We start from the raw sequence: 25,319 nt of genomic DNA on the forward strand, positions 1-25,319 counted from the left end.
GAGTGGCATAGAAGCTTAGCTCATCAAGGTCTGGAGCAATTTCAATCAAATATGGTACATATGTGATTCGTTATTTGCACAATTCTTCGCATAAAAGCACTGTGGGGGTAATCTACCAGAAAGATCGCTAGAAATAGGGGTGATGATGGGAACAGGTGACGTTTAAAAATATACGGTAGCGACGAGAGTATTAACACAAAATCCATAGCTTTGGGGTTGTGAGAGTTATTGGTCATAGTCAAGATGACGCTTCACTCTTAGAGATGGGGACAAGAGTGACGGGGGAGGGGGCGGGGGAAGGGAGCGAAAGGCATTGACAGGTCAGCACATACCTCTATGAAGCTTCAAGAAATTTCTAGCAAAATTAGTACATATATCATTTGCTGTGAGGAAAAATCTGCTGTGACGTTAACACCCCCCCCTAGTACACATATGGCTGAGGGTTCTGGGTGAAAAGGCGTGACACGATCGTGCGGTGTCGTCACACTCACTGTCAACAAACTGACGTCAAACGTCATCGAAGCGATAATTCGGAAAGGCAAGTTAAAGGAGAAGCTGTGCTGATTTCACGTATTCCCACCATTCTCAGTAGTATGTCGTTGGGCTTCTGACTGGGTTCTGCGTTTGCCTTGCATTCTCAAGCACAATCAACGGGACAAATCGTCGGTCACTTCAAGAGTTTGATTAAATCTGTAAAATTAATGCTTTTCAACCTCTCAATTGCATATTGCATGCTGAGCAGTGGAACAGCCAAAACTACACTCCTGGAAATTGAAATAAGAACACCGTGAATTCATTGTCCCAGGAAGGGGAAACTTTATTGACACATTCCTGGGGTCAGATACATCACATGATCACACTGACAGAACCACAGGCACAGAGACACAGGCAACAGAGCATGCACAATGTCGGCACTAGTACAGTGTATATCCACCTTTCGCAGCAATGCAGGCTGCTATTCTCTCATGGAGACGATCGTAGAGATGCTGGATGTAGTCCTGTCGAACGGCTTGCCATGCCATTTCCACCTGGCGCCTCAGTTGGACCAGCGTTCGTTCTGGGCGTGCAGACCGCGTGAGACGACGCTTCATCCAGTCCCAAACATGCTCAATGGGGGACACATCCGGAGATCTTGCTGGCCAGGGTAGTTGACTTACACCTTCTAGAGCACGTTGGGTGGCATGGGATACATGCGGACGTGCATTGTCCTGTTGGAACAGCAAGTTCCCTTGCCGGTCTAGGAATGGTAGAACGATGGGTTCGATGACGGTTTGGATGTACCGTGCACTATTCAGTGTCCCCTCGACGATCACCAGAGGTGTACGGCCAGTGTAGGAGATCGCTCCCCACACCATGATGCCGGGTGTTGGCCCTGTGTGCCTCGGTCGTATGCAGTCCTGATTGTGGCGCTCACCTGCACGGCGCCAAACACGCATACGACCATCATTGGCACCAAGGCAGAAGCGACTCTCATCGCTGAAGACGACACGTCTCCATTCGTCCCTCCATTCACGCCTGTCGCTACACCACTGGAGGCGGGCTGCACGATGTTGGGGCGTGAGCGGAAGACGGCCTAACGGTGTGCGGGACCGTAGCCCAGCTTCATGGAGACGTTTGCGAATGGTCATCGCCGATACCCCAGGAGCAACAGTGTCCCTAATTTGCTGGGAAGTGGCGGTGCGGTCCCCTACGGCACTGCGTAGGATCCTACGGTCTTGACGTGCATCCGTGCGTCGCTGCGGTCCGGTCCCAGGTCGACGGGCACGGGCACCTTCCGCCGACCACTGGCGACAACATCGATGTACTGTGGAGACCTCACGCCCCACGTGTTGAGCAATTCGGCGGTACGTCCACCCGGCCTCCAGCATGCCCACTATACGCCCTCGCTCAAAGTCCGTCAACTGCACATACGGTACACGTCCACGCTGTCGCGGCATGCTACCAGTGTTAAAGACTGCGATGGAGCTCCGTCTGCCACGGCAAACTGGCTGACACTGACGGCGGCGGTGCACAAACGCTGCGCAGCTAGCGTCATTCTACGGCCAACACCGCGGTTCCTGGTGTGTCCGCTGTGCCGTGCGTGTGACCATTGCTTGTACAGCCCTCTCGCAGTGTCCGGAGCAAGTATGGTGGGTCTGACACACCGGTGTCAATGTGTTCTTTTTTCCATTTCCAGGAGTGTATTTGTTCTTACTTAAGAAGGAAAGGCAATAAATATCTTCCAAAACTCTTGAATAAGCTTTTTCAAATTTAATTTAGTGCAGCAAAAAGATTGTCTTTCACATGTTTTGCACATTTAATGTGGCTGCTTTGTATACGCCCACGAACTTATAAATAAAAAGAGGCATTGCAAAACATGCCAGGCACAGTTAGTCTAAAGTGTAAAAATAAATGCTTGTTGGTTCGTCTTCTATGCATTCCTATATAGTTCATCTGATTGCGGCGAAAATATGAGCTGTTGTGGGCACGCCCCCGAAGGTTTCTAAAGGTGCGAGAACCGCCCGTCTCGCATAGGGGTAGAAAATGTTATGAAAAACGGGTGACATAGCAGCATAGCTCAGGATATTTTGTATATACATGACCCATTATTCGTATAATTATTTGTATAACACTACCGTCGCTTACTATACACCTACCACCTCAGCGGGTGGGTGTGGGGGTGAGAAGCTATGACATGTAACAGTATTCGATAACGACCGACATTTGCAAGAGTCCATAGCTTTTAGAATCGCTTGGCTCATTGGTGACAGTCCCGATAAATTTGCACCCCTTGGAGTGGTGGTGCCAACGGCAGGAGGGGGCGTAGGGAGGGGGCGGCGTGCGAACACAGTAGTATATTAACACACGTCAGGGACACTGAAGTAATTTCTTCAGAAACTGGTACACGTATGATTGCAAAAAAATACTGTGGCAATAAAATACACCTAGCATCCCTATGCCTAAGGGTGAGTATGAAAAAGAATGACATAAAAGCATATCAGGGACTCCTGGACCAATTTCAACCAAAACTGATATTACTATTTTAACCATATTCAGCAACTGTATTTGTGTACATTGAAGTTATCAGCAACCAGATGCATAAATGCAACTGGTTTTACACTCATACTTATAAATTAAGGATAATGCTGATACATGGTGAAACAATCCCGGCCGTTGTGGCCGAGCGGTTCTAGGCGCTTCAGTCCGGAATCGCTCTGATGCTACGGTCGCAGGTTCGAATGTTGCCTCAGGCATGGATGTGTGTGATGGCCTTAGGTTAGTTAGGTCTAAGTAGTTCTAAGTCTAGGGGACTGATGACCACAAATGTTAAGTCCCATAGTGCTCAGAGCCATTTGAACCATTTTTTGAAACAATGCTCTGGTGGGCGGTTTGCGGGTTTAAATCACCTCGGGCTTGCGTTGTATTTGACCTGCGGTCGACGCACGGTGGCGCTGGCATCAGTTCACATACGCAGAGGTATGTTGGTGCATGTCAGAGTGCGGTGCAGCGAGTAAGTGTGCAGACGTTTTCAGGCGTGCTAATGATGACATTCTGTTGAAAACGGCTCAGAGAACACATATGGATGACGTTATGAGGGGTAGAATACTAGAGCGACTAGAGTCTGGCCAAACACAGCAGGCCGTAGCACGGGCCCCCGTGTGCCACAAAATGTGATCTCAAGATTATGGCACCGATTCCAGCACACAGGAAACGTGTCCAGGCTCTACAGTACGGGACGTCCACAGCGTACAACACGACAAGAAGACCGATATATCACCATCAGTGCCCGCAGACGGCCACGGAGTACTGCAGTTAGCTTTGCTAGGGACCTTACGGCAGCCACTGGAACAGTTGTCTCCAGACACACAGTCTACAGACGACTGAACAGACACGGTTTATTCCCCCGAAGACCTGCAAGATGCATTCTACTGAGCCCTGGTTACAGGGGAGCCCGTAAAGCCAGATGTCAAGAACACAGTACATGGTCATTGGAACGGTGGTTCCAGGATATGTTCACAGACGACTACAGGTATAGTCTGAACAGTGATTCACGCCGGGTTTTTATCTGACGTAAACCAGGAACCAGATACTAACCCCTTAATGTCCTTGAAAGGGACTTGTATGGAGGTCGTGGTTTGATGGTATGGGGTGCAACTATGATTGGTGCACGTACACCCCTGTATGTCTTTGACAGAGGAACTGTAACAGGTCAGGTGTGTCGGGAAGTAATTTTGCACCAGTATGTCCGCCTTTTCAGGGGTGCAGTGGGTCCCACCTTCTCCTGGTCGATACCGGCCGCGGTGGCCGAGCGGTTCTAGGCGCTTCAGTCCGGAACTGCGCGACTGCTACGGTCGCAGTTTCGAATCCTGCCTAGGGCATGGATGTGTGTGATGTCCTTAGGTTAGTCAGGTTTAAGTAGTTCTAAGTTCTAGGGGACTGATGACCTCAGATGTTAAGTCCCATAGTGCTCAGAGCCATTTGAGCCATTTTTCTCCTGGTCGATGATAACGCACCGCCCGACCAAGCTGCTATCGTGGAGGAGTACCTTGAAACAGAAGATATCAGGCGAATGGAGTGGCCTGCCTGTTCTCCAGACCTAAACCCCTTCGAGCACGTCTGTGATGCTCTCGATCGACGTATCGCTGTTGGTCTTCAAACCCCTACGACACTTCAGGAGCTCCGACAGGCACTGCTGCAAGAATGGGAGCATCTGCTCGAGCACCTGATCCAGAGTATGCCAACCCATTGTGCGGCCTGTGTACTTGTGCATGGTGATCATATCCCTTATTGGTGTCGGGGTACATGCGCACCAAACAGTGGCGTTTTGTAGCACATGTGTTTCGGGACGGTTTTCTCAACTTACCACCAATACCGGGGACAGAGATCTGTGTCGTGTGTGTTCCCTATATGCCTATGCTATTAGCGCCAGTTTAATGTAGTGTCACGTTGTGTGGCACCAAATTGTGCAATTATCCTTTATTTATGAGCACGTGTGTATATAATGCGCATCACTCATTATTTGTACATGCAAATGTGTCTGTTTTCTATATGTGTACCTATTTAGAAACAAAAAGAAACATTGCAACGCATACCGCTCACCCAGTCTGAGGCATGAAACAGCCCTCTCCCCCTCACCGTTCTTTTTGTTCTTTTATTATTCGAATCGGTGTCCTTTTGGAAACAAAGGAAGTTCAAAGGAGATTCTTTGTTGTTGCAGTTCGTGAGGCGTTTCTCCGGCAACAGAGGGAACAGACGATTACGACATTGCCTGGCGTTACAGCTCCGCTGATGATACAGGTTCTCGTTGCCTTCAGACAATTTTGTGCAATTTAATGTGGCGGTTAAATGGAGGGACACTGGTTAATTGTACGGAGCTCTATCGGCGGCAGCGCCGACGGTGGCACGCAGTTACGGGGTTGACGACTTTTGTGGAACGGCAGATTGCATCGAGGCTGCTCTTCCTGAAAGGTGAGTTTTTCTTCCCGGTAGTTACCCACCATTGACAGTTAATTATTACTACTTCTGAGACAGCTACTTCGAACGAAATCTAATATATGAAAATGAACGTTAGTTAGTTTGTTTATTCGTCTTCTCTGCTTTGTTCCACCATTCATACAGTGCCGATAACAATTTGTTGAGTTTTTGTATGCACGCCCGGGTAATTTCCAAGATCCGTTGCAATTGATATAAATCGAGCAGGTGTCTATCATGGTGCGAGATATCGACTTTGTTTACATCATTGTTGATAACACAATATCTTCTGATGTAAGGAACATCTCAAGCAATTTCTACAATTTTTTATATGCCTGACTCATTATTTGCATAAAAAATTGTGGGGTAACACACCCCAGTCACCCCTAGGGATGAGGCTCGGAAGACACGGCATGTAAAAATATTCGACAACGACCGATGTCAGTATCAAATCCACTCTTTTAGGGGGCGCTAGATTTGTTGGTAACTGTTAGTATGTCTTTCATCCCTAGAGAGCTCGGGCAGGTGGGTGGTAGGTACGGCGCGGAGGTTCAAGACAGTGACGTATCAGCACGTCTGTGTAACGCTTGAAGTAATTTGTACCAAAAGTGACACACATATCATTACCCTTACTATCGCTAGGGGAGGGGGTCATAATGAGAAGGGGAATGTCTAGATACATTGGAAAACGACCTACTGGTATTTCTTACCTGTAAGTAGTTCCCTTGGAATACTTTAAAATTATCAAGCGCAATCTGCTCTTAGTTTTGTTGTTCAGTGCGTCAACTACATTGTAAAATTGAGCGCTGCACCGGGGCAATAATTTTGCCAGCCTGTTTCGGGGCCGAAGATAATGCCACATGGTTAGATACTACAGATAAATTTAACGTACTCCTTAGACTTGTATCGTCTAAAATAGCGGAGAATAGGACAGCTGCCAGCGACAGTTCCTTTTCTCGAAACAACAATAAGTTAGTGACATAACTACCAAGTCATGGTTGTCAAATGTCAAATGTCAATTTGACAACCGTGCGCCCAGTATAACAGTGGTAGTGGCGGAGGACATACGGTGCCATTTGTAATTTTACTTACGTTCGAAACAGGCTTATGTCTGTTGAAGTTATTTTATTAGTCTTGACGCAGTCGCTGGGCTATGACTTTTTCATTTATTAGTGTATATGTAAGTAAAATGTTATCACGTGCCTAATTTTGAAGTTCATGTGTACATTGTATCACTGGTCTATATGTTATTTTGATCATTTTTTCGGATTTCTGAAGAAGTCTGTATTATTATAGAAGAAACCATAGTCAAGGTTTAAAATGACGCAATTTAATGCAACTGTGGACTGTTTTTCATTCGGGACAATTTCGTAACGGTTGCTGTTGTCGCTGCCATGATGAAAATAAAGAACTACCAAAGCTTTCTCTGAATTCATATTTAACTGCAGAACGAAATTCGCTAGAGATACGGGTGAAATACGTATACAAATATGTGTGAAATATGTTAAATGTATATGAAACATATACAGGGTGAACCAGAATTTCATGGACAAACTTTCATGGGTAGTTCAGGGATACCTTTTGAGTGTTTTGGTATAAGGGAACAACGATCTCCACAGCCTATTTACAGAGTTACTGCATTTCGACTGGTTTCTTGCCTCCATTCACCACTTGTGTTTGTATTAGGGCTTTTTGTAAATTATCGATATATTTCCAAATCAACATGTCTATAGAAAGTATCGATATATGCTGGCGACACACGAGTCGATATATCGATTTCAAAATGGAAATATCGAGTGATGGAATATCAAGGTTTCCGATGTGAAGAAATAGCACACCAGATCCGTTAAGAAATAGTGTTGAAAGCAACTAGTGTGCTATTTCTTCACATCGACAATCTTCAAACACAGTTACTAAAAAAGATGAACAAAAATGTAAATAAGAAAATTTGTCTTACGGTGGGCGGAGACGTGTGATGGAAAAAATGGCTCTGAGCACTATGGGACTCAACTGCTGTGGTCATCAGTCCCCTAGAACTTAGAACTACTTAAACCTAACTAACCTAAGGACATCACACACATCCATGCCCGAGGCAGGATTCGAACCTGCGACCGTAGCAGTCGCACGATTCCGGACTGCGCGCCTAGAACCGCGAGACCACCGCGGCCGGCAGACGGGTGAGGGAAAATGCTGACGTAATCCGCGCTCGGCGCTACCAACAGAAACTGTAAGTTTAGTTTCACCACCCAATTTTGACACTACTACTGCTATGTCACTTGCGTTGGCAGAAATGGAAAAATAAGGAAGTCGAATTGAAGTGTTACGGACAAATCCGATATGTGACGAAATCGAACGACGGACACATCGGACACCTTTTATTGTGCCACTTACATGCAGTTACTATTGTTAGCTAAGTGCTTATCGCCAAGCGTGAAAGTGCATCGTTTTCCTTTCAATTCTTACTCTAAAGGAGGCAGGCGGCTGCTAGGTTGTTGATGTACAGAGTAGCTAATAGTAAATCGATACTTAAATATACAGTTCTAAAATTGGCAGTATATTTACAATATGCAGCTGATATTTTTATAGGCAGATAGGTCCATATTTCGTTCGTAGATATAACGATACTTTTCCTGATATATCGCGACATAACTAATGAGGAGGTATTGAATAGAATTGAGGAGAATAGGAGTTTGTGGCACAACTTGACTAGAAGAAGGGATCGGTGGGTAGGACATGTTCTGAGGCATCAAGGGATGACCAACTTAGTATTGAAGGGCAGCGTGGACGGTAAAAATCGTAGAGGGAGACCAAGAGATGAATACACTATGCAGATTCAGAAGGATGTAGGTTGCAGTAGGTACTGGGAGATGAAGAAGCTTGCACAGGATAGAGTAGCATGGAGAGCTGCATCAAACCAGTCTCAGGACTGAAGACCTCAACAACAACATATTGTATTCCTGATATTGCACTGAAAATATCCGCACAAACCTGCAAATGTTGGCGGCATGCGCTGCGTGTTTTGCTTGGAGACAAAATTGTTTCATTCAGTCTTCGTACATCCATATTTAAACTGGATAAAGGTGGGACACTGCTGGTATAATTTTTATTAAAAATGAAATTCCTCCAGCTGTACATAAGATTTTTTTACTATCTTGGTTGCTAGTTTCGGCGTTGCGTCAACGCCATCTTAAGGCCGTACACTTTGATGAAATTAGTTGTGAGCAGTAACTCACCCTTCTAGACTGAGCCACACACAACTAATTTCATCAAAGTGTACGGGCATGAAGATGGCGTTGACTCAACGCCGAAACTAGTAGCGAAGTAAATAAAAAATCTTAAGTACAGCTGGAGTAATTTCATTTTTAATAAAAATTGTTTCATTCAGTCACTTTTATTGTATCGCGCCTGGAAGGCGGCACGTAGGTTAGATCAGGAAAAGGTAAAACACGTCGGTACTGCTGTATGAATTTAAATCGCCTTTACTCAAGCAATAAGAGTACATAACTCGGAATGAGGTGCGATGCTGAAGCGCAGTGTCCTGGCTGGCTGCACCTGACCAAATGGGGAGAATCTATAGCAGAGTTCGTAGAGCTGCACAGCACCAGCTAGAGGGCGCTGCCGTCGGTGTCTCGTGGTAGTGCCAACCTTTGAAACTATGTGACATCGTTACTATCGATACCACAACTTTAGTTGCTGCCGACGAGGGGAGGAGGAGGAGATGATTAGTGTTTAACGTCCCGTCGACAACGAGGTCTTTAGTGCAGAAGCACAAGCTCGGACTAGAAAAGGAGGAGAAGGAAATCGGCCGTGTGCTTTCGAAAGAACAATCCCGAGATTTGCCTGGAGCGATTCAGGGAAATCACGGAAATCCTAAATCAGGATGGCCGGATGTGGGTTTGAACCGTCATCCTCCCGATCGCGGGTCAAGTGTCCTAATCACTGCGCCACCCCGCTCTGTGCCGACAAGAGTACGACCACTTTACTCTTCGCCCTCCAGTTTCCATTCAATATCGCTCGATTCTGTCTCGGGTTTGTTTTTCCGGCACTGTTAGTTATACGTTAACAGTGATACACGGTAGTATGGATGGGTTTACAGATGAAGAGTTGGCCGAAATGCATCTCGTGTGCGGTTTCACTAAATGCAGTCCGCCTCCGTAGCGTAGCGGTAGCGTTAGCGCCTACCACGCAAGGGGCCCGGGTTCGATTCCCGGCAGGGGACTGGATGTTGTGTGTCTATTATCATCATTGACTCGCAAGTCGCTGAAGTGGCGTCAACTAAGAAGGACTTGCAATACGGCGGCGAACTCCTCCGTATGGGGCCTCTCAGCCTACATGCCAGTGCATGCAGTGGGAAAAGCGGCAGAACGACGCTTTGCTCAGGTGTTCCTGCAGCGACTGCAAGCCCAGTATCACAGTGCTTCAGCATTTGACGGATGTTGCACTGCTCTGAGTTTTGTGATGTACGTTTTCGTGACTGCTTATTACAAGCTTTTCCTCTACTTCACAGGAGAAGGGTGAATGCGGTAGCAAACCGAATAAGTCATAATCACATTATTTCTCTGAAACGAGCGGCCGTTGAGCGTGTATTTCTTGTACAAAAGTTCTCAGACGGTATCCCTGACAGCGTCGGTAGAGTTCTCCTTCGCCCAGTGCGTGTTCCAAATGTGTGGGACATGGGTACGCTGTGTACAAATGCGTACCAGCACGTATATAACAGGACCGGTCATTCGAAGCAAAAAATTCTAATAACATGGACTCTAAAATGCGTATCTTATGAGCTATGAGGACTCGTTCATCTTGTATACTGCGAAACGCACCGCTTCAGCTGGGCAAGTGCTCATGCCTCTTAAAGTATGGATTTGAGAGCCCAAGTTTCCTGGAAAGTTTTTTCTTGTTTTGGCCCATATTACTTCCTCCCAAGATATGGAAAGCAGACGGCTTGCACGCGAAGAGATTTGTTTCACAGTACAGAAGAGGAAGACATGCTCATAGTTCTTAAGGTATGCATTTTAGAACCAATGTTCTCTGGACTTTTTTTATTTCGAATGATCCTTCCTGTCATATCCCAACATATTGACCATTCCTCATGGCACACACTGTATGTGCAACCACTCAGAAAGAAGAAGAGGGACCGCAATGCATGCTGGACATAGCTGGTAGCAATGCGTTTTGCCAATGTAATATTAATTGTTTCAGAGACGTTAAAGGACCTGAACGATAAGATTAATGGAGCGATTGGTTAAATCAGATCACGGCGACGGAATTAGTTTACCTAAAGAGATACTAAAAGTAGGAAACTACTTTTGTTATCAAAGCAGCAACATACCTTACGATGGCCGAAGTAGGACGGATTAAAATGTTCTTTATATGCCTATAGAATACAGAGAAAGGGTGTCAGACACAGTAGCGTAACAGTTTTGAAAAACTGGGTTAAGAATAGACTTTCGCACTAGTGGTACTCTTTGTTTTAAATTAAAACAAGGTGTAAATAAATCAAGTTGTAAATTTAGTGCATCAGTTGTGTGTAAGGTGAAATGCAACGACCTGTTCTAAACAGTACGTAGGTCAGACTGGCAGAACTTTTGAGATTCGATTTGAAGAACACTCTTCTACATCTACATCTACATACATACTCCGCAATCCACCATACGGTGCGTGGCGGAGGGTATCTCGTACTACAACTAGCATCTTCTCTCCCTGTTCCACTCCCAAACAGAACGAGGGAAAAATGACTGCCTATATGCCTCTGTACGAGCCATAATCTCTCTTATCTTTGTGGTCTTCCCGCGAAATGTAAGTTGGCGGCAGTAAAAATGTACTGCAGTCAGCCTCAAATGCTGGTTCTCTAAATTTTCTCAGTAGCGATTCACGAAAAGAACGCCTCCTTTCCTCTAGAGACTCCCACCCGAGTTCCTGAAGCATTTCCATAACACTCGCTTGATGATCAAACCTACCAGTAACAAATCTAGCAGCCCGCCTCTGAATTGCTACTATGTCCTCCCTCAATCCGACCTGATAGGGATCCCAAACGCTCGAGCAGTACTCAAGAATAGGTCGTATTAGTGTTTTATAAGCTGTCTCCTTTACAGATGAACTACATCTTCCCAAAATTCTACCAATGAGCCGAAGACGACCATCCGCCTTCCTCACAACTGCCATTACATGCTTGTCCCACTTCATATCGCTCTCCAATGTTACGCCCAAATATTTGATCGACGTGACTAGGTCAAGCGCTACACTACTAATGGAGTATTCAAACATTACGGGATTCTTTTTCCTATTCATCTGCATTAATTTACCTTTATCTATATTTAGGGTTAGCTGCCATTCTTTACACCGATCACAAATACTGTCCAAGTCATCTTCTATCCTCCTACAGTCACTCAACGACGACGCCTTCCAGCACACCACAGCATCATCAGTAAACAGCCGCACGTTGCTATCCACCCTATCCAAAAGATCCTTTATGTAGATAGAAAACAACAGCGGGCCTACCACACTTCCCTGGGGCACTCCAGATGATACCCTTCACCTCCGATGAACACTCACCATCGAGGACAAAGTATTGGGTTTTATTACTTAAGAAGTCTTAGAGCCACTGACATACTTGGGAACCAATCCCATATGCTCGTATCTTAGTTAGGAGTCTGCAGTGGGGCACCGAGTCAAACGCTTTCCGGAAGTCAAGGAATATGGCATCCGTCTGATACCCTTCATCCATGGTTTGCAAGATCATGTGAAAAAAGGGCGAGTTGCGTTTCGGAGGAGCGATGTTTTCTAAAGCCATGCTGATGCATGGACAGCAACTTCTATGTTTCAGGGAAATTCATTATATTCGAACTGAGAATATGTTCGAGTATCCTGCAACAAACCGATGTTAAGGATATTGGTCTGTAATTTTGAGGATCCGTCCTTCTACCCTTCTTATACACAGGCGTCGCCTGCGCTTTTTTCCAGTCGCTCGGGACTTTACGCTCGGCAAGAGATTCGCGATAAATGCACGCTAAGTAAGGAGCCAATGCAGTAGAGTACTCTCTGTAAAACCGAATTGGAATCCCAACAGGCCCTGGCGATTTATTTATTTTTAAACCAATTAAGCTGCTTCACAACCCCAGGGATGTCTATCACTTCGTCCTCCATACGGGAATCTGTACGAGACTCAAACGGCGGTATGTTTGTACGATCCTCCTGCGTGAAAGATTTCTCAAATGCTAAATTTAAAATTTCAGCTTTCGTTTTGCTCTCTTTCGTTGCCTGACCAGACTGATCAGTGAGTGACTGGATGGAAGCCTTCGACCCGCTTACCGATTTTACGTAAGAGCTGAATTTCCTTGGGTTTTCAGCAAGATCTCTCTTTTTACAGCAGCACCAATCTCTACTAACTTTTGCTTGTCCTCATTCTCCCGATCTTTCTTGTACCGCGAGTGCAACTGCCTTTGCTTCCCGAGCATTCTCCGAATTGCGCTGTTAAACCACGGTGTGTCTTTTCTGCCCGTAACCCACTTTTTCGGCACATACTTGTCCAATGCGTGATTTACAATGTGTTTAAAATTTGCCCACAATTCTTCCACGTCCATCGTACTGGAAGTAAATGAAGTCGATCGTTTACTAAGTGGGATACTAACAACTGCTTATCTGCTCTTTCTAGTAAGAGTACTTGACCGACTGTTTAACTTTCGTAACCACAGTCGTAATGACAGCATCATGATCACTAATCCCTGTCTCAACACTGACACCGTCGATGAGGTGTGGTCTGTTCGTGGCTACCAGATCTAAAATATTTCCGTCACGCGTTGGCTGTCGATTTAGCTGCTCAAGACAGTTTTCGGATAATGTGTTCAAAAGTAATTCACGAGACGTCTTGTCTGTACCACCTGTAATGAATCCATAGACATCGCAGTCTATACTAGGTAGGTTGAAGTCGCCTCCGACTAATATAGCATGATCCGGGTACTTCTGCGATACAGAATGTAGACTCCCTTTGAATGATTCTAGAACTGTCACGGTGGAACCTGATGGCCGGTAATAACACCCCACAATTAACTTTATTTCCCCTAGCCCTGTTAAACGTGTCCAGATAACTTCACAATCATACTCTACTTCGACCTCAGTAGACACAATATTTTTGTCAACTGCAATGAAGACACCACCTCCTACGGTGTCCTATCTGTCTTTCCGATACGCGTTCCATCCCTCAGTAAATATTTCATAACTTCCTATTTCAGGTTTCAGCCAGGTCTCAGTCCCGAGAATAATTTGCGCGCCACATGCTTCCTGGAGGGCAGTAAATTCAGGATCTTTATACGGAACACTCTGAAAATTTGCTGGTAATATCTTGATAGGTGGAGTGTCTTTACACTGAGCGCGTCCTGATTTCCCTGCCTGCACGTCGACTGATGAGTGTTTATCAAGACACCTCGCACTACTGTCCAGCCTAAAAAAAAAAACCATGTGCACGTCACAAGTACTCTGCTACCCGAGTAGCCGCTTCCTTTGTGTAGTAGTGAAACTATAAGATAGCATCCAGAGACCATCTAAATGAAGACAAACACTCGGTAGGACGAATAGAGAAGCATCTTGAAATTTAACAGAACATCCTGGAAGAAGTTGAAATCTATGGATTTCACCTGAAAGAGCCAGTTAATATATTCAATCTTCAAAAATTTTGTGTGCTTCAAGAATTTTCACGAGGTAGACAGACTGCCTAGTCAGCACCAAATCTCCAGGACTGCTACAGCCGCACAAGGCAGAAGACGACCTTAGCAGCCCGCCGCACCTGCTGGCAGCGTGGCAGAGCGGTAAAGTGAGTGCAATGCACAAAAGCGGAAACACACACCTCAGACACCCGATGTTTTAATTTTATCATGAATTTTAACAAGATGTATTATGTTTGAAGATTGGGTGCGTTTATCCAAATAGGCTACCAGTTTCAAATTAATGGATAATGTCTTTGTTATATGTTAATACCGCACAGTATTAGTTGCCTCTCCACTTCCCTTCCCGCCTTCCTCCTTCCCACTTTACCGGTCAGACATTCGGATAGACGAACGCGTTAACGCACTGCTCCCGGGACACTAGCAGGCAAGCTTCACCCGCCGGGTTAACGATGAATGCTGGTAAGGCGACCAGCATGGATGTGGTTTTTAGGCGGTTTCCCATAACTCAGCAGGTGAATACCGTGCTTGAGTCCACGTAAAGCCTCAGATAGAACGCTACGCAAACTTTTAGAACGCAGACTCACACTTGCACGTCGCATTAACTCCATCCGCAGACAGATGTGGTACACAGGTCCCATCCTGATTGGGGGGGGGGGGGGGGGGAGAGGGTGAGTAACAGGCTGATGGCTTTAGATGTTTAGTCTTTTTAAACCCACAATCAGTAGTTTCAGTCTTACCTATCGCCCAGTGTAGGATTAATGAAATACTGGATACCACTAATATTGTAACAATTGTACTTTAGTTCTGCTCATTTTACGGGTAATTTACAGTTAATAACTGTTCTTTTATAAAAAAAGTTTTTTTTGACTTTTCACAACTCGTGACTAATCCGGTAAATCTTAAGAATTATCAATATTTTCAATCTATGTTATCTACTTAAGTAAATTCTTATTAACGTTATACTTTTACTTTATTTTTAAATATGAGGATGATGATTAAGTGGTCGAAAGTAGTTATCATATGTGTTAAACTGCATCTGAGGCCGTTGCAATAAATATCGTATAAAAGTGCAGACTGACGATAGCAAGAAATATTTTTTATTATGGTCCTTCCGTGAGATATATGATGAATGCAATCCACTACGAACTACATACTTTTTGTTGCTGAGAGATGTTCCTTCCCATAAAAGACTGAACGCACGACTTATCCCAAAAGACCTAGCGTACCACGTCTAGTGTTGGTACACGTTGCACGCCTGAGTTTTCAGTGGATACTGGAGACTAAGCTCACGGGTTGAAAACTCCCGTCATTCCTTGCGACGTTCAGCAGAAGAAGGCGTTACAGTGACTGGACATTGCGAGGTAACAGGGTAAAACCTCCGTAAGACGACGCGTCAATATGATCAAAAACATGTGTTACTATCCCATTTTAAAATTAATTAACTCTGTTAACAAATTTGAAACCGCGCTCAGAGAGGTGTCAATAGAGGGGCCTCCATCAGATTTGTCTACGAATATACTCGTACTCTCTTGTATTATTCTCATATTTGTTTAGTTGGTGGGAGGCAATCACTAGTACTATAATCTGAAATTAATTAACCCTGTTGATAAAATTGGTCTGATATTCATCAAGGTGCCAATAAGTAAATCTCTGTGAGAGCTATACATACTTTCACTTGTATCATTCATATGTTTTTTAGCCGGCAGCAGGCCGTTACTAATTCCCATATTTGATTAATCACTTTCGAGAAGCTACATAATTAACAGAATGTTACACACAGAAGCATGAACTAATATTAATACCGAAATATAAGAAGAAACATAAATTCTAGCATCTATGAAAATTAAGCACAGAGTCAGACTATGGTAAATGTGTATTATTAGTATTACCGTCGGTTATGGGAGAACTAGAAGTAATATCAACTGGTGAGAGAGGATTTTTTTCCATATGAAAGGATCCTTAGATGTTGCAATAACATAAATTAATGTTCACTGAAGAGCCAAAGAAACTGATACACCTGCCTGATATCGTGTAGGGCCCCAGCGAGCAAGCAGAAGTGCCACAACACGACGTGGCATGGACTCGACTAATGTCTGAAGTAGTGCTGGAGGGAATTGGCACCATGAATCCTGCAGGGCTGTCCATAAATCCGCAAGAGTACAAGGGGGTGGAGATCTCTTCTGAAGAGCACGTTGCAAGTCATCCCAGATATGTTCAATAATGTTCATGTCTGGGCAGTTTGGTGGCTAGTGGAAGGGTTTAAACTCAGAAGAGTGTTCCTGGAGCCACTCTGTAACAATTCTGGACGTGTGGGGTGTCGCATTGTCCTGCTGGAATTTCCCAAGTCCATCGGAATGCACAGAGCATATGAATGGGTGCAGGTGATTAGACAACACGCTTATGTACGTGTCACCTGTCAGAGTCGAACCTAGACGTATCTGGGGTCCCACACCACTCCAACCGCACATGCGCTACACCATTACAGAGCCTTCACCAGCTTGAGCAGTCCCCGGCTGACATGCAGAGTTCATGGATTCACGAGGTTGTCTGCATACCCGTACACGTCATTCCGCTTGATACAATTTGAAAGTTGATTCGTCCGACTAGGTAACGTGTTTCCAGTTATCAACAAAACAACATCGGTATTGACGGGCCCAGGCGAGGCGTAAAGCTTTGTGTCGTCTAGTCATCAAGGGTACACGAGTGGGCCTTCGGCTCCGAAATCCCATATCGCTGATGTTTTGTTGAATGATTCGGATGCTGACACTTTTTGATGGCCCAGCACTGATATCTGCAGCAAGGCTGCACGTCTGTCACGCTGAACGATTCTCTTCAGTCGTCGTTGGTCCCGTTCTTGCGGGATCTTTTTCCTGCCGCAGCGATGTCGGAGATTTGATGTTTTACCGGATTACTGATATTCAAGGTGCACTGGTGAAATGGTCGTACTAAAAAAAACCCACTTCATCGCTACCTCGGAGATGCTGTATCCCATTTCTCATTGCCAACTGTAATACCACATTCAAACTCAATTAAATGTTGATAACCCGCCATCATAGCAGCAGTAACCGATCTAACAACGGCGACAGACACTTGTCTCATATAGGCGTTGCCGACCGCAGCGTCGTCTTTTGCCTGTTTACGTATCTCTGCATTTGAATACGCATGCCTATACCAGTTTCTTTGGCGCTTCAGCGTATATTTTAATTGTTCAAAAATTTATACGTTGTGCAAATGTTATGAATCACAATAACACATAGAATATTAATATAGTGTTTATTATCATCCTGATCAGAAATTAAGCGTTCATGTCATGGTACAGTTATTCACGTATGTGTTGTTCAAAAGAGATGAACTTTCCGAGACTGATGATTAATGGCAGTGACCGTTTCATACTGGAGGGGAGGGGTGGAGGGGAGGGTATAAACTGCGTGAAGCGAATGGGGGCGGACTACTATACTAGACGCACTTACACGAGGTACCAGTGTCGATGTGGGCGGCAGTTTAGCTGCGCTGGTAAAATATGAAAACTGCTAGATTCAGCACTTGAACTTTCGGAAAGTGTTTGTATGATAAGTATCCCGCGATACTTTTGAAGGAGCTTTGCACTGGAGGTGAAGATAGACACGGTACTTTAAGGGCTGTGAGACTTGGAGTAATTGGTCAGTACTTCTGTCTCCTATGAGATTTGGTAGAATTTAGTTTTAGTTAGACAAGTGCCGAATTACAGTCATTTAAGCCTAATTGCCTACGGTTCATTACACATTGCACGTATGTCTCAGGGTAATACGCGATTAACAGAATTTTAATTCTCAAGTGCTTCGGCAGTAGTAATTTGGAATCAGCTCTGCATCATATTTTGGGAATATTTGCAGGTGTTTTCGACGAACAGTATTTGTAGGAACGACTGCAACGGTGCACTGGAACCCCTTTGACACAGCTGACGCATAAGCTTTAAATTGTTGTGAGTGAATCGTGTTCTGCTACCGAGATAATATCGTCGCATTAACATTATGCCATTTTTAAAATGAGGAAGCATCGAAACATCATTTAGGACATTTACTACGAAAAACTGCCCAAATCTCCTACACATTTGCTCCAACGTTTGTTTAAATATTATCATGCTATCCTTTGTGTCGAGGTTTTATGATTTTGATTTTTGATTGGCTGCGAACTTTGACATGATATAATCAGAAAGTTATAGCGAAACCTAAAATTTTGCGTGGACCCCGATCCACGGTATAACTCGGTTTATTTTAAAACCTTAACGTCAACATTGTGTGTGCGTTCAACAAAAGTAGAAGTAATTTTTAAAAAATCATATTTATGAGAAAAGGGGATAATCTGAGACATGATTGTTTGGATTTTGCCGACGATCTCCCAATCTTAGGTGAATCTGTAGACGATGCAACAATACGAGAAACAACTTCCAATGCAAGCCCATGTATATTTTTCTTAAAAAAAAAAAAAGAAAAATCAGACTGTGTCACAGATTCCAGGAAGGCAACGAAATACATGGAAACAGATTAGAGAAGAATTATAAAAACTACAAAATTTAGATACCTAGTTGAAGTAATACAACAGAATGCCATGTACAAAGAAACTACTTAGAAAAGGCAAGTGAAACTAAAGTGGCCTCTCAATTAACAAAAAACTTGCATAAAAAGAAATAAACTCCGGCACTAAACAATGTAATTAGACCAAAATGTTTTTATTCGTCATAATACCTTCCCTTAAACACAGTCAAACAATTAGTTGAAATAGGAAAGAAGAGAGCGAAAGTAATCAGGAAAATCTTGGTGCAATTAAGAAGTAATAAAGTAGTTGAAACAATAGGACGAATACTGGACACATTGAGGAAGAGAAGGGTTGTGTCCTAGGGACAATCAAAATGGCTAGATAGGAAAAGAAATTAAAATTTCTTTTTCACAAAACCCAAAAAGATCAGCGATTTGAATCAAAGAAGTTAAAGCCGTCATGAGGGAAATGGAAATAACGGAGGAAGAAATAAGAAAAAGAGAAAAAAATCAGAGCAAAAGTAAAAAGCTGTGAATGGCTTTCACGGAAAAACAAAGAGACAACGTAGGGAAAGAATGAAAAGCTACTGGAAAGTGTGGAAGGAGAAAAGAGAAAAGACAAGAGTTCTTTCGTGTGGTCCTCAGGTGCTCAAACAAAACAGGAAGTTTTATACAATTTTTTAGAAACTTAGTTCCCTTACCTTGAGTTTTTCTATATTGCTCCTGACTTCTGACACAAGTTTCGCTCGCATCTTCGCACACACCATGACATGCTCACTGGACACGCTGCTGAGATCATTATGTTCAGCGAACTGAAAATAAAGGAAATTACTTGGTATTTCTCTCGCTGTTAATCAATTTTCTTAAATGTCAGAACTTTAACTTCGAAGGGATAATGATGAGGATCATCTACACATTAGCAATTTACAGGTGTTTAGAAATAAATATCGGGGGTTTAGAGTTTTTTAATATTTATTATATTAAACTTACAGTTATAAATGCTATGTCAAATGAAAAAGCAAGTCAAACAGTTTTACAAAGAACCTTATAAATGTTCAATGTGAGTACCGTTTGTCACACGGCACACATTAAGTCCATAGCCGAGTTCTTCCTAAACGTTGATAACTTTGTCTTCAGTGATTGTAGCAACAGCTTAATTCAGGGAGGTCTGCTGGTAGCGGAGGCACGTACACACGATCCTTGATGAAGCCCCAAAGGAAAAAATCGCATGGCGTTAGGTCGGGTGAACGTGGAACCCATGCAAAGCAAGCCCTGTCATTGGGACCCTTGCGACCTATACAGCGGTCGGCTGTAGACTTGATGTGTGCCGTGTGACAAATGGTGCTCACATTGAGCATTTATAAGGTTCTTGGTAAAACTGTTTGAGTTGCTCTTTCATTTGACATATCATTTATAACTGTAGGTTTAATGTAATAAATATTATAAAGCGTTAAAACCCCGATATTCATTTATAAACATCCTGTATTACAGTATTGAACATTTGATGCGTCTCGGATCTGAACATATTTGTTGTAAGAGAGGGAGTAATAATAGTGAGAAACCAAAGAAGACAATTTAGTTTTAAGCAGGCGCAAGGCAGCCTTGCAATTTATCACCTCTCTCGTTTGCAGTTGTTCACAAATAAATAATGAAAGAATAGAAGACCAAGGTGAATAAATACGTGCAATGCTATGAGGACAAGGTAAAACTTTTTTGGGCTATGCACTGTCGAAAATTCATATGTGCTTCGTCGAAGTCACAGTTCGAGTCTGTCCACAGTGTTCAAACGTTTTTTCAGTAAATGCACTCCGTTCTCGAAATGCGATTCTGGAAGATCTGCAAACTACCCATACACAGAGGCCATACCTCTTCATGGGACGTTTACCAGCCACAGTTTTCTTTGTTTATCGCAGTATGTGGAAGTTAGATTATAGATAACGAACGGTCCAGTCACATCAATGTGACCCCTCCTGTGCTCGACAGCTACGTGCAACAGCCGCTCACAGACGACAGCTGGCAGAAATAGCAGTGGATGATACGAGGGTGAGTCTAATGAAGACCTTAAATTTGTAATAACAAATCGAAATTTCGCGCCGTTATTCTGTAAGTTGGTAAGCGTGTTACAAACAGCGTGCAGAATGGCCTGTAGGTGGCAGCATAGTGCAAATGCACACATAACGTCGCAGTATCAGTATAAAGATGGCCGCCCCACTAGCGACTTGCACCAGGGAAGAACAGCGTTCGGTTATTCGGTTTTTGCATAGTGAATATGTGAAACCTATTGAAATTCATCGACGAATGAAGGTTCAGTACGGTGATGCATGTTTGTCACAGCAGCAAGTCTACGAATGGAGTAGGAAGTTCGCAAATAGTGTGACTTCAGTGGAAGATGCTCCTCGTCCAGGTCTGGCACAACGAATTGTGACTCCACAGAACATTGAAGCAGTTGAAGCCATAGTGAAGGAAAACCGCCGAGTGACACTGAATGACATTGCAGCATGTTAACAGATTAGTCATGGGTCAGCACACCACATTGTGCATGATGTGCTCGATTTTCACGAAGTGTTTACAGGATGGGTGCCATGGCAGCGGACTCCTGAAATGAGAGAACTACGTGTTGATGCTTGTGAAGAACTTCTTCGGCGCTTTGAACGAGAAGGTGATGGCTTCCTTGCAAAAATCGTTACTGGGTACGAAACGTGGGTTCACTTCCACGCCGGCCGGGGTGGCCGAGCGGTGCTGGGCGCTAGTCTGGAACCGCGCGACCGCTACGGTCGCAGGTTCGAATCCTGCCTCGGGCACGGATATGTGTGATGTCCTTAGTTCAGTTAGGTTTAAGTAGTTCTAAGTTCTAGGGGACTGATGACCTCAGAAGTTAAGTCCCACAAGTGCTCAGAGCCATTTGAACGTTGCTGTGTATTGGCTTCCACATTAGGCGCCTGGTTCATGCACCCGTGCTGGATGCTGTTCAGGGGCGACGAAGGCTGGTAACTGCACGCCAGAAACGCATCTGAATGTTCGCTGAGTGGCGACAGGTGGTGTTTTCAGATGAATCACATCTCATGCTTATCGGACAAATGGCAAATGGCGTGTACGGCATGAAACGTCTGAAAGCAAACACCCTGCATGGGGTATGGTGTGCGGGTTGCTATCGCGGCATTCCCTGCTTGATCTCGCCATTCTGGGATGGGCAATGGGTGAACACAAGTTTGCATTTATCCTGCGGGACCACGTCCATCCCTACATGAAGTCTGCTTAGTCCTCGGAGCAATGGCATCTACCAGCAGGACAATGCAACGTGCCACACAGCTCGAAGTGTACGTGCGTCATTCTAAGAGCACCAGAATGAGTTTACCGTACTCCCCTGGCCACCAGACTCCCCGGATTTTAACACAAATGAGAATCTGTGGGATCACTTCGACTGGGCTGTTCGCGACATTGAAACCCAACCGAGAAACCTATCGCAGCTGGCTGGCTACGCCACTGGAGTCAGCATGACTCCATATCCCAGATGATACCTTCCAGAACCTCGTTGACACCCTCCCTGGACGTCTCGCAGCGGTCTGCACGGCAAAAAGTGGTCATTCATGCTTCTCACATGTGATCACATTACTGTGACTGGAAAGTGGATGCTTCAGAAAATAATACAAGAAATCTCTCATTTTGATGATGATGACGTTTGGTTTGTGAGGCGCTCAGAAGTCCCAATTTTTACATATTCCATTTTCTTTTCACATGAAATGATTGTATGGCATTATTAGCCGGGAGTTCGGCTGCCATACTGTAAGTCCTTTTTACATTACGCCACATCGGCCACTTGCGAGTCAACGATGACTTTTCATAGTCCAATCTAGTCATTCTCACAAATGATGATGAAATGATGAGGACAACACAAACACTCTGTTCCCCGGCAGATAAAATCCTCAACCCGGCTGGGAATCGAACCTGGGACATCGTGATCCAGAGGCAGCATCGTGATCCCTAGACCGCGAGCTGCTCAAATGGATCAAGTGTCTCTCAGGACTATGGGACTTAACTTCTGAGGTCATCAGTCCCCTAGAACTTAGAACTACTTAAACGTAACTAACCTAAGGACATCACACACATCCATGCCCGAGGCAGGATTCGAATCTGCGACCGTAGCAGCGCCTAGAACCGCTCGGCCACTCCGGTCGGCCAGCGAGCTGCGAACAATTTCTGATTTTGCCAATTGCCAGAGCATCTTTGTCGGATGATTTATGCATTCATGAAACGGACTGTCTTGTTTTGATCTAGAAGATGTGTGTAGTAGTTGCCATTTCCCGCTTTGCTCATCGCAAGGTGGTATATAAGAATCCAATTTCGTATACACATGAGCAGCGACCTATAAATCCAGCCAACCTCCTTCCACATTTCGAGATACTACAGCGCGTCCATGCTCTGTGTGAGGTTAGTGGGGAAATGCGTTCGTGGTGGAGTCGTTCGTACCTCTGAACGTGTCACCCTTCAGTCTGTGCATGGGAGTGTATATAATGTCAGGCACAGTATGCGACGTAAGTCAGACCGAGTCAACGCAAATATCGGAGTGAGTTTGTTTTTGCTGCGTAATTCTAGACGCCGACCTGTATGACCATTCTAGGAGGTAATGAACTGGGTGGCTGTTATTAAAGCGTAGCTATTCACAGATGTCCAGTGTCGGCTGTAATTATCGTATGACAGTGGAACTTTATAGATATTCTAAAGCGTTAATGAGGAGCTGATTTACGCTGGAAAAATATTGGTTCCAATTTTGGCCACTAGGTGCAAATCCCGCTCTATGAATGCAAGAGTCGGCCGGTGTGGCCGAGCGGTTCTAGGCTCTACAGTCTGGAAACGCGAGACCGCTATGGTCGCAAGTTCGAATCCTGCCTCGGGCATGGATGTGTGTGATGTCCTTAGGTTAGTTACGTTTAAGTAGTTCTAAGTTCTAGGGGACTGGTGACGTCAGATGTTAAGTCCCATAGTGATCAGAGCCATTTGAACCATTTTTTTGAATGCAGAAAGACGTATAGAAATGTTTCCACATATAACGGAGTAGGAATGGGGCGTGGGATGAAAAGGTCAAACAAGTGAGAAAGATACAACGTTCATTCTATTATTCTCTGCCGCGTACACAATTTGTTCAATATGAGCACCACAGACTTCGACGAGATGCTGCAACCGCAAAGCGACGCGATCAACTATCGCTGGCACCAGTTCCGGTGGAAGCTGAGCAAAGTGTTCCTGCATATTGGCCTTCAGATCAGGTAGAGACCGAACGTGTCCCTGGTAAGCGCGTTTTTTTACAAATATCCCGAGAGCCAAATGTCACATGGATTGAGGTCAGACTTTGCTGGCCATGCATCTGGGAAACCTCTGGAGATAAGACGTTGGTAGGAAGCTCCATTAAGCAGAGCTTTCATTGAGCGAGCGAGATGAGGTGCTGTCCCATCTTACAAGAAAACAGTGGCGGAATTTTCTATTGCAACGCACATTTTCACACGTCACAGAAAGCAAAGTTGCTCATAAACAGAACACACTCTACTAACGCTAGATGCGTAATGAGTGTAGGAAACTTACGACACAAAGATGACGGCTGTACCCCACCGCCGTGATAGACCAAAACTTTTATCACTTTCTGGATAGTCCTCGTATTTAGTGTATAAGTTTTGAGCTACTCTCTTGGTATATTACACTGAGTTACATTTAGCTATTGTAAATGTGAACAGTTCAGAATCAACCTACAAAATCTGTTTGGAATGAAAAGAGTTTACAGCTTAACAGAGAAAACATGTATAGAACAAAGAGGAAAAGCACTAAATAAATCAAAAGAAAGGGAGTACAATAGCGCCTAATCAATATATCTAATTGTTTTCCTACTGCCGATTTACTGTTGTTTCGAAACCTCCCAGTTCTTATCTATTCACAGACAATTGACTGCAGAAGTCCTCAGAAACAACAGGTGTTGCACAGTTAACTAAGATACACTTGATAATATGGTCTTCTCAAATATTAATCCAGACGTTTCAAATATAGCTTTTTTAATGTTATATCCTGCCATGAGGTCGCAATCATATTGTGTTCCTCTGATGCTGTCGTCGTGTGGCTGTATTCCCTAGCGGCTTGTGTAAGTGTGACGTCCGTGGTGATCGGCGAGGTGCAGCAGCAGCTATTCTGGCATCATAGTTACTTATAATTAGGAAGCATTACAGACCAACTGACGTATTCCGTGTACAACTACAGGGTAGCACACGAAATGTGTTACCAATTGTTACATACAGTTCCGTATAGCGAATGGTATGACGCCATTAATAAATATAGACCTTAATCAGAAGCATATAGCTAAGGTAGAATATTCCAAATTTTTATGTGTGTCCATTGATGAGAGATTAAATTGGAAGAAACATATTGATGATCTGCTGAAACGTTTGAGTTCAGCTACTTATGCAATAAGGGTCATTGCAAATTTTGGTGATAAACATCTTAGTAAATTAGCTTACTACGCCTATTTTCACTCATTGCTTGGATATGGCATCATATTTTGGGGTAATTCATCACTGAGGAATAAAGTATTTATTGCACAAAAGCGTGTAATCAGAATAATAGCTGGAGTCCACCCAAGATCATCCTGCAGACATTTATTTAAGGATCTAGGGATATTCACAGTAGCTTCTCAGTATATATACTCTCTTATGAAATT

General features: G+C 44.2%; 1 protein-coding gene across 1 annotated transcript in view; it reads right to left on the reverse strand.

The window, feature by feature from the left end:
- Positions 1 to 25,319, reverse strand: part of LOC126354366 (uncharacterized) — a 198,449-nt gene that overhangs the window by 38,002 nt on the left and 135,128 nt on the right. Inside the window, exon 10 of the mRNA XM_050003950.1 lies at positions 19,324 to 19,434. Within this exon, the coding sequence (XP_049859907.1) occupies positions 19,324 to 19,434 (111 nt within the window). The remainder of the gene's footprint in view (positions 1 to 19,323; positions 19,435 to 25,319) is intronic.

The sequence above is a fragment of the Schistocerca gregaria genome, chromosome 3 (assembly GCF_023897955.1).
Source record: "Schistocerca gregaria isolate iqSchGreg1 chromosome 3, iqSchGreg1.2, whole genome shotgun sequence".
Classification (NCBI taxonomy): Eukaryota; Metazoa; Arthropoda; class Insecta; order Orthoptera; family Acrididae; genus Schistocerca; species Schistocerca gregaria.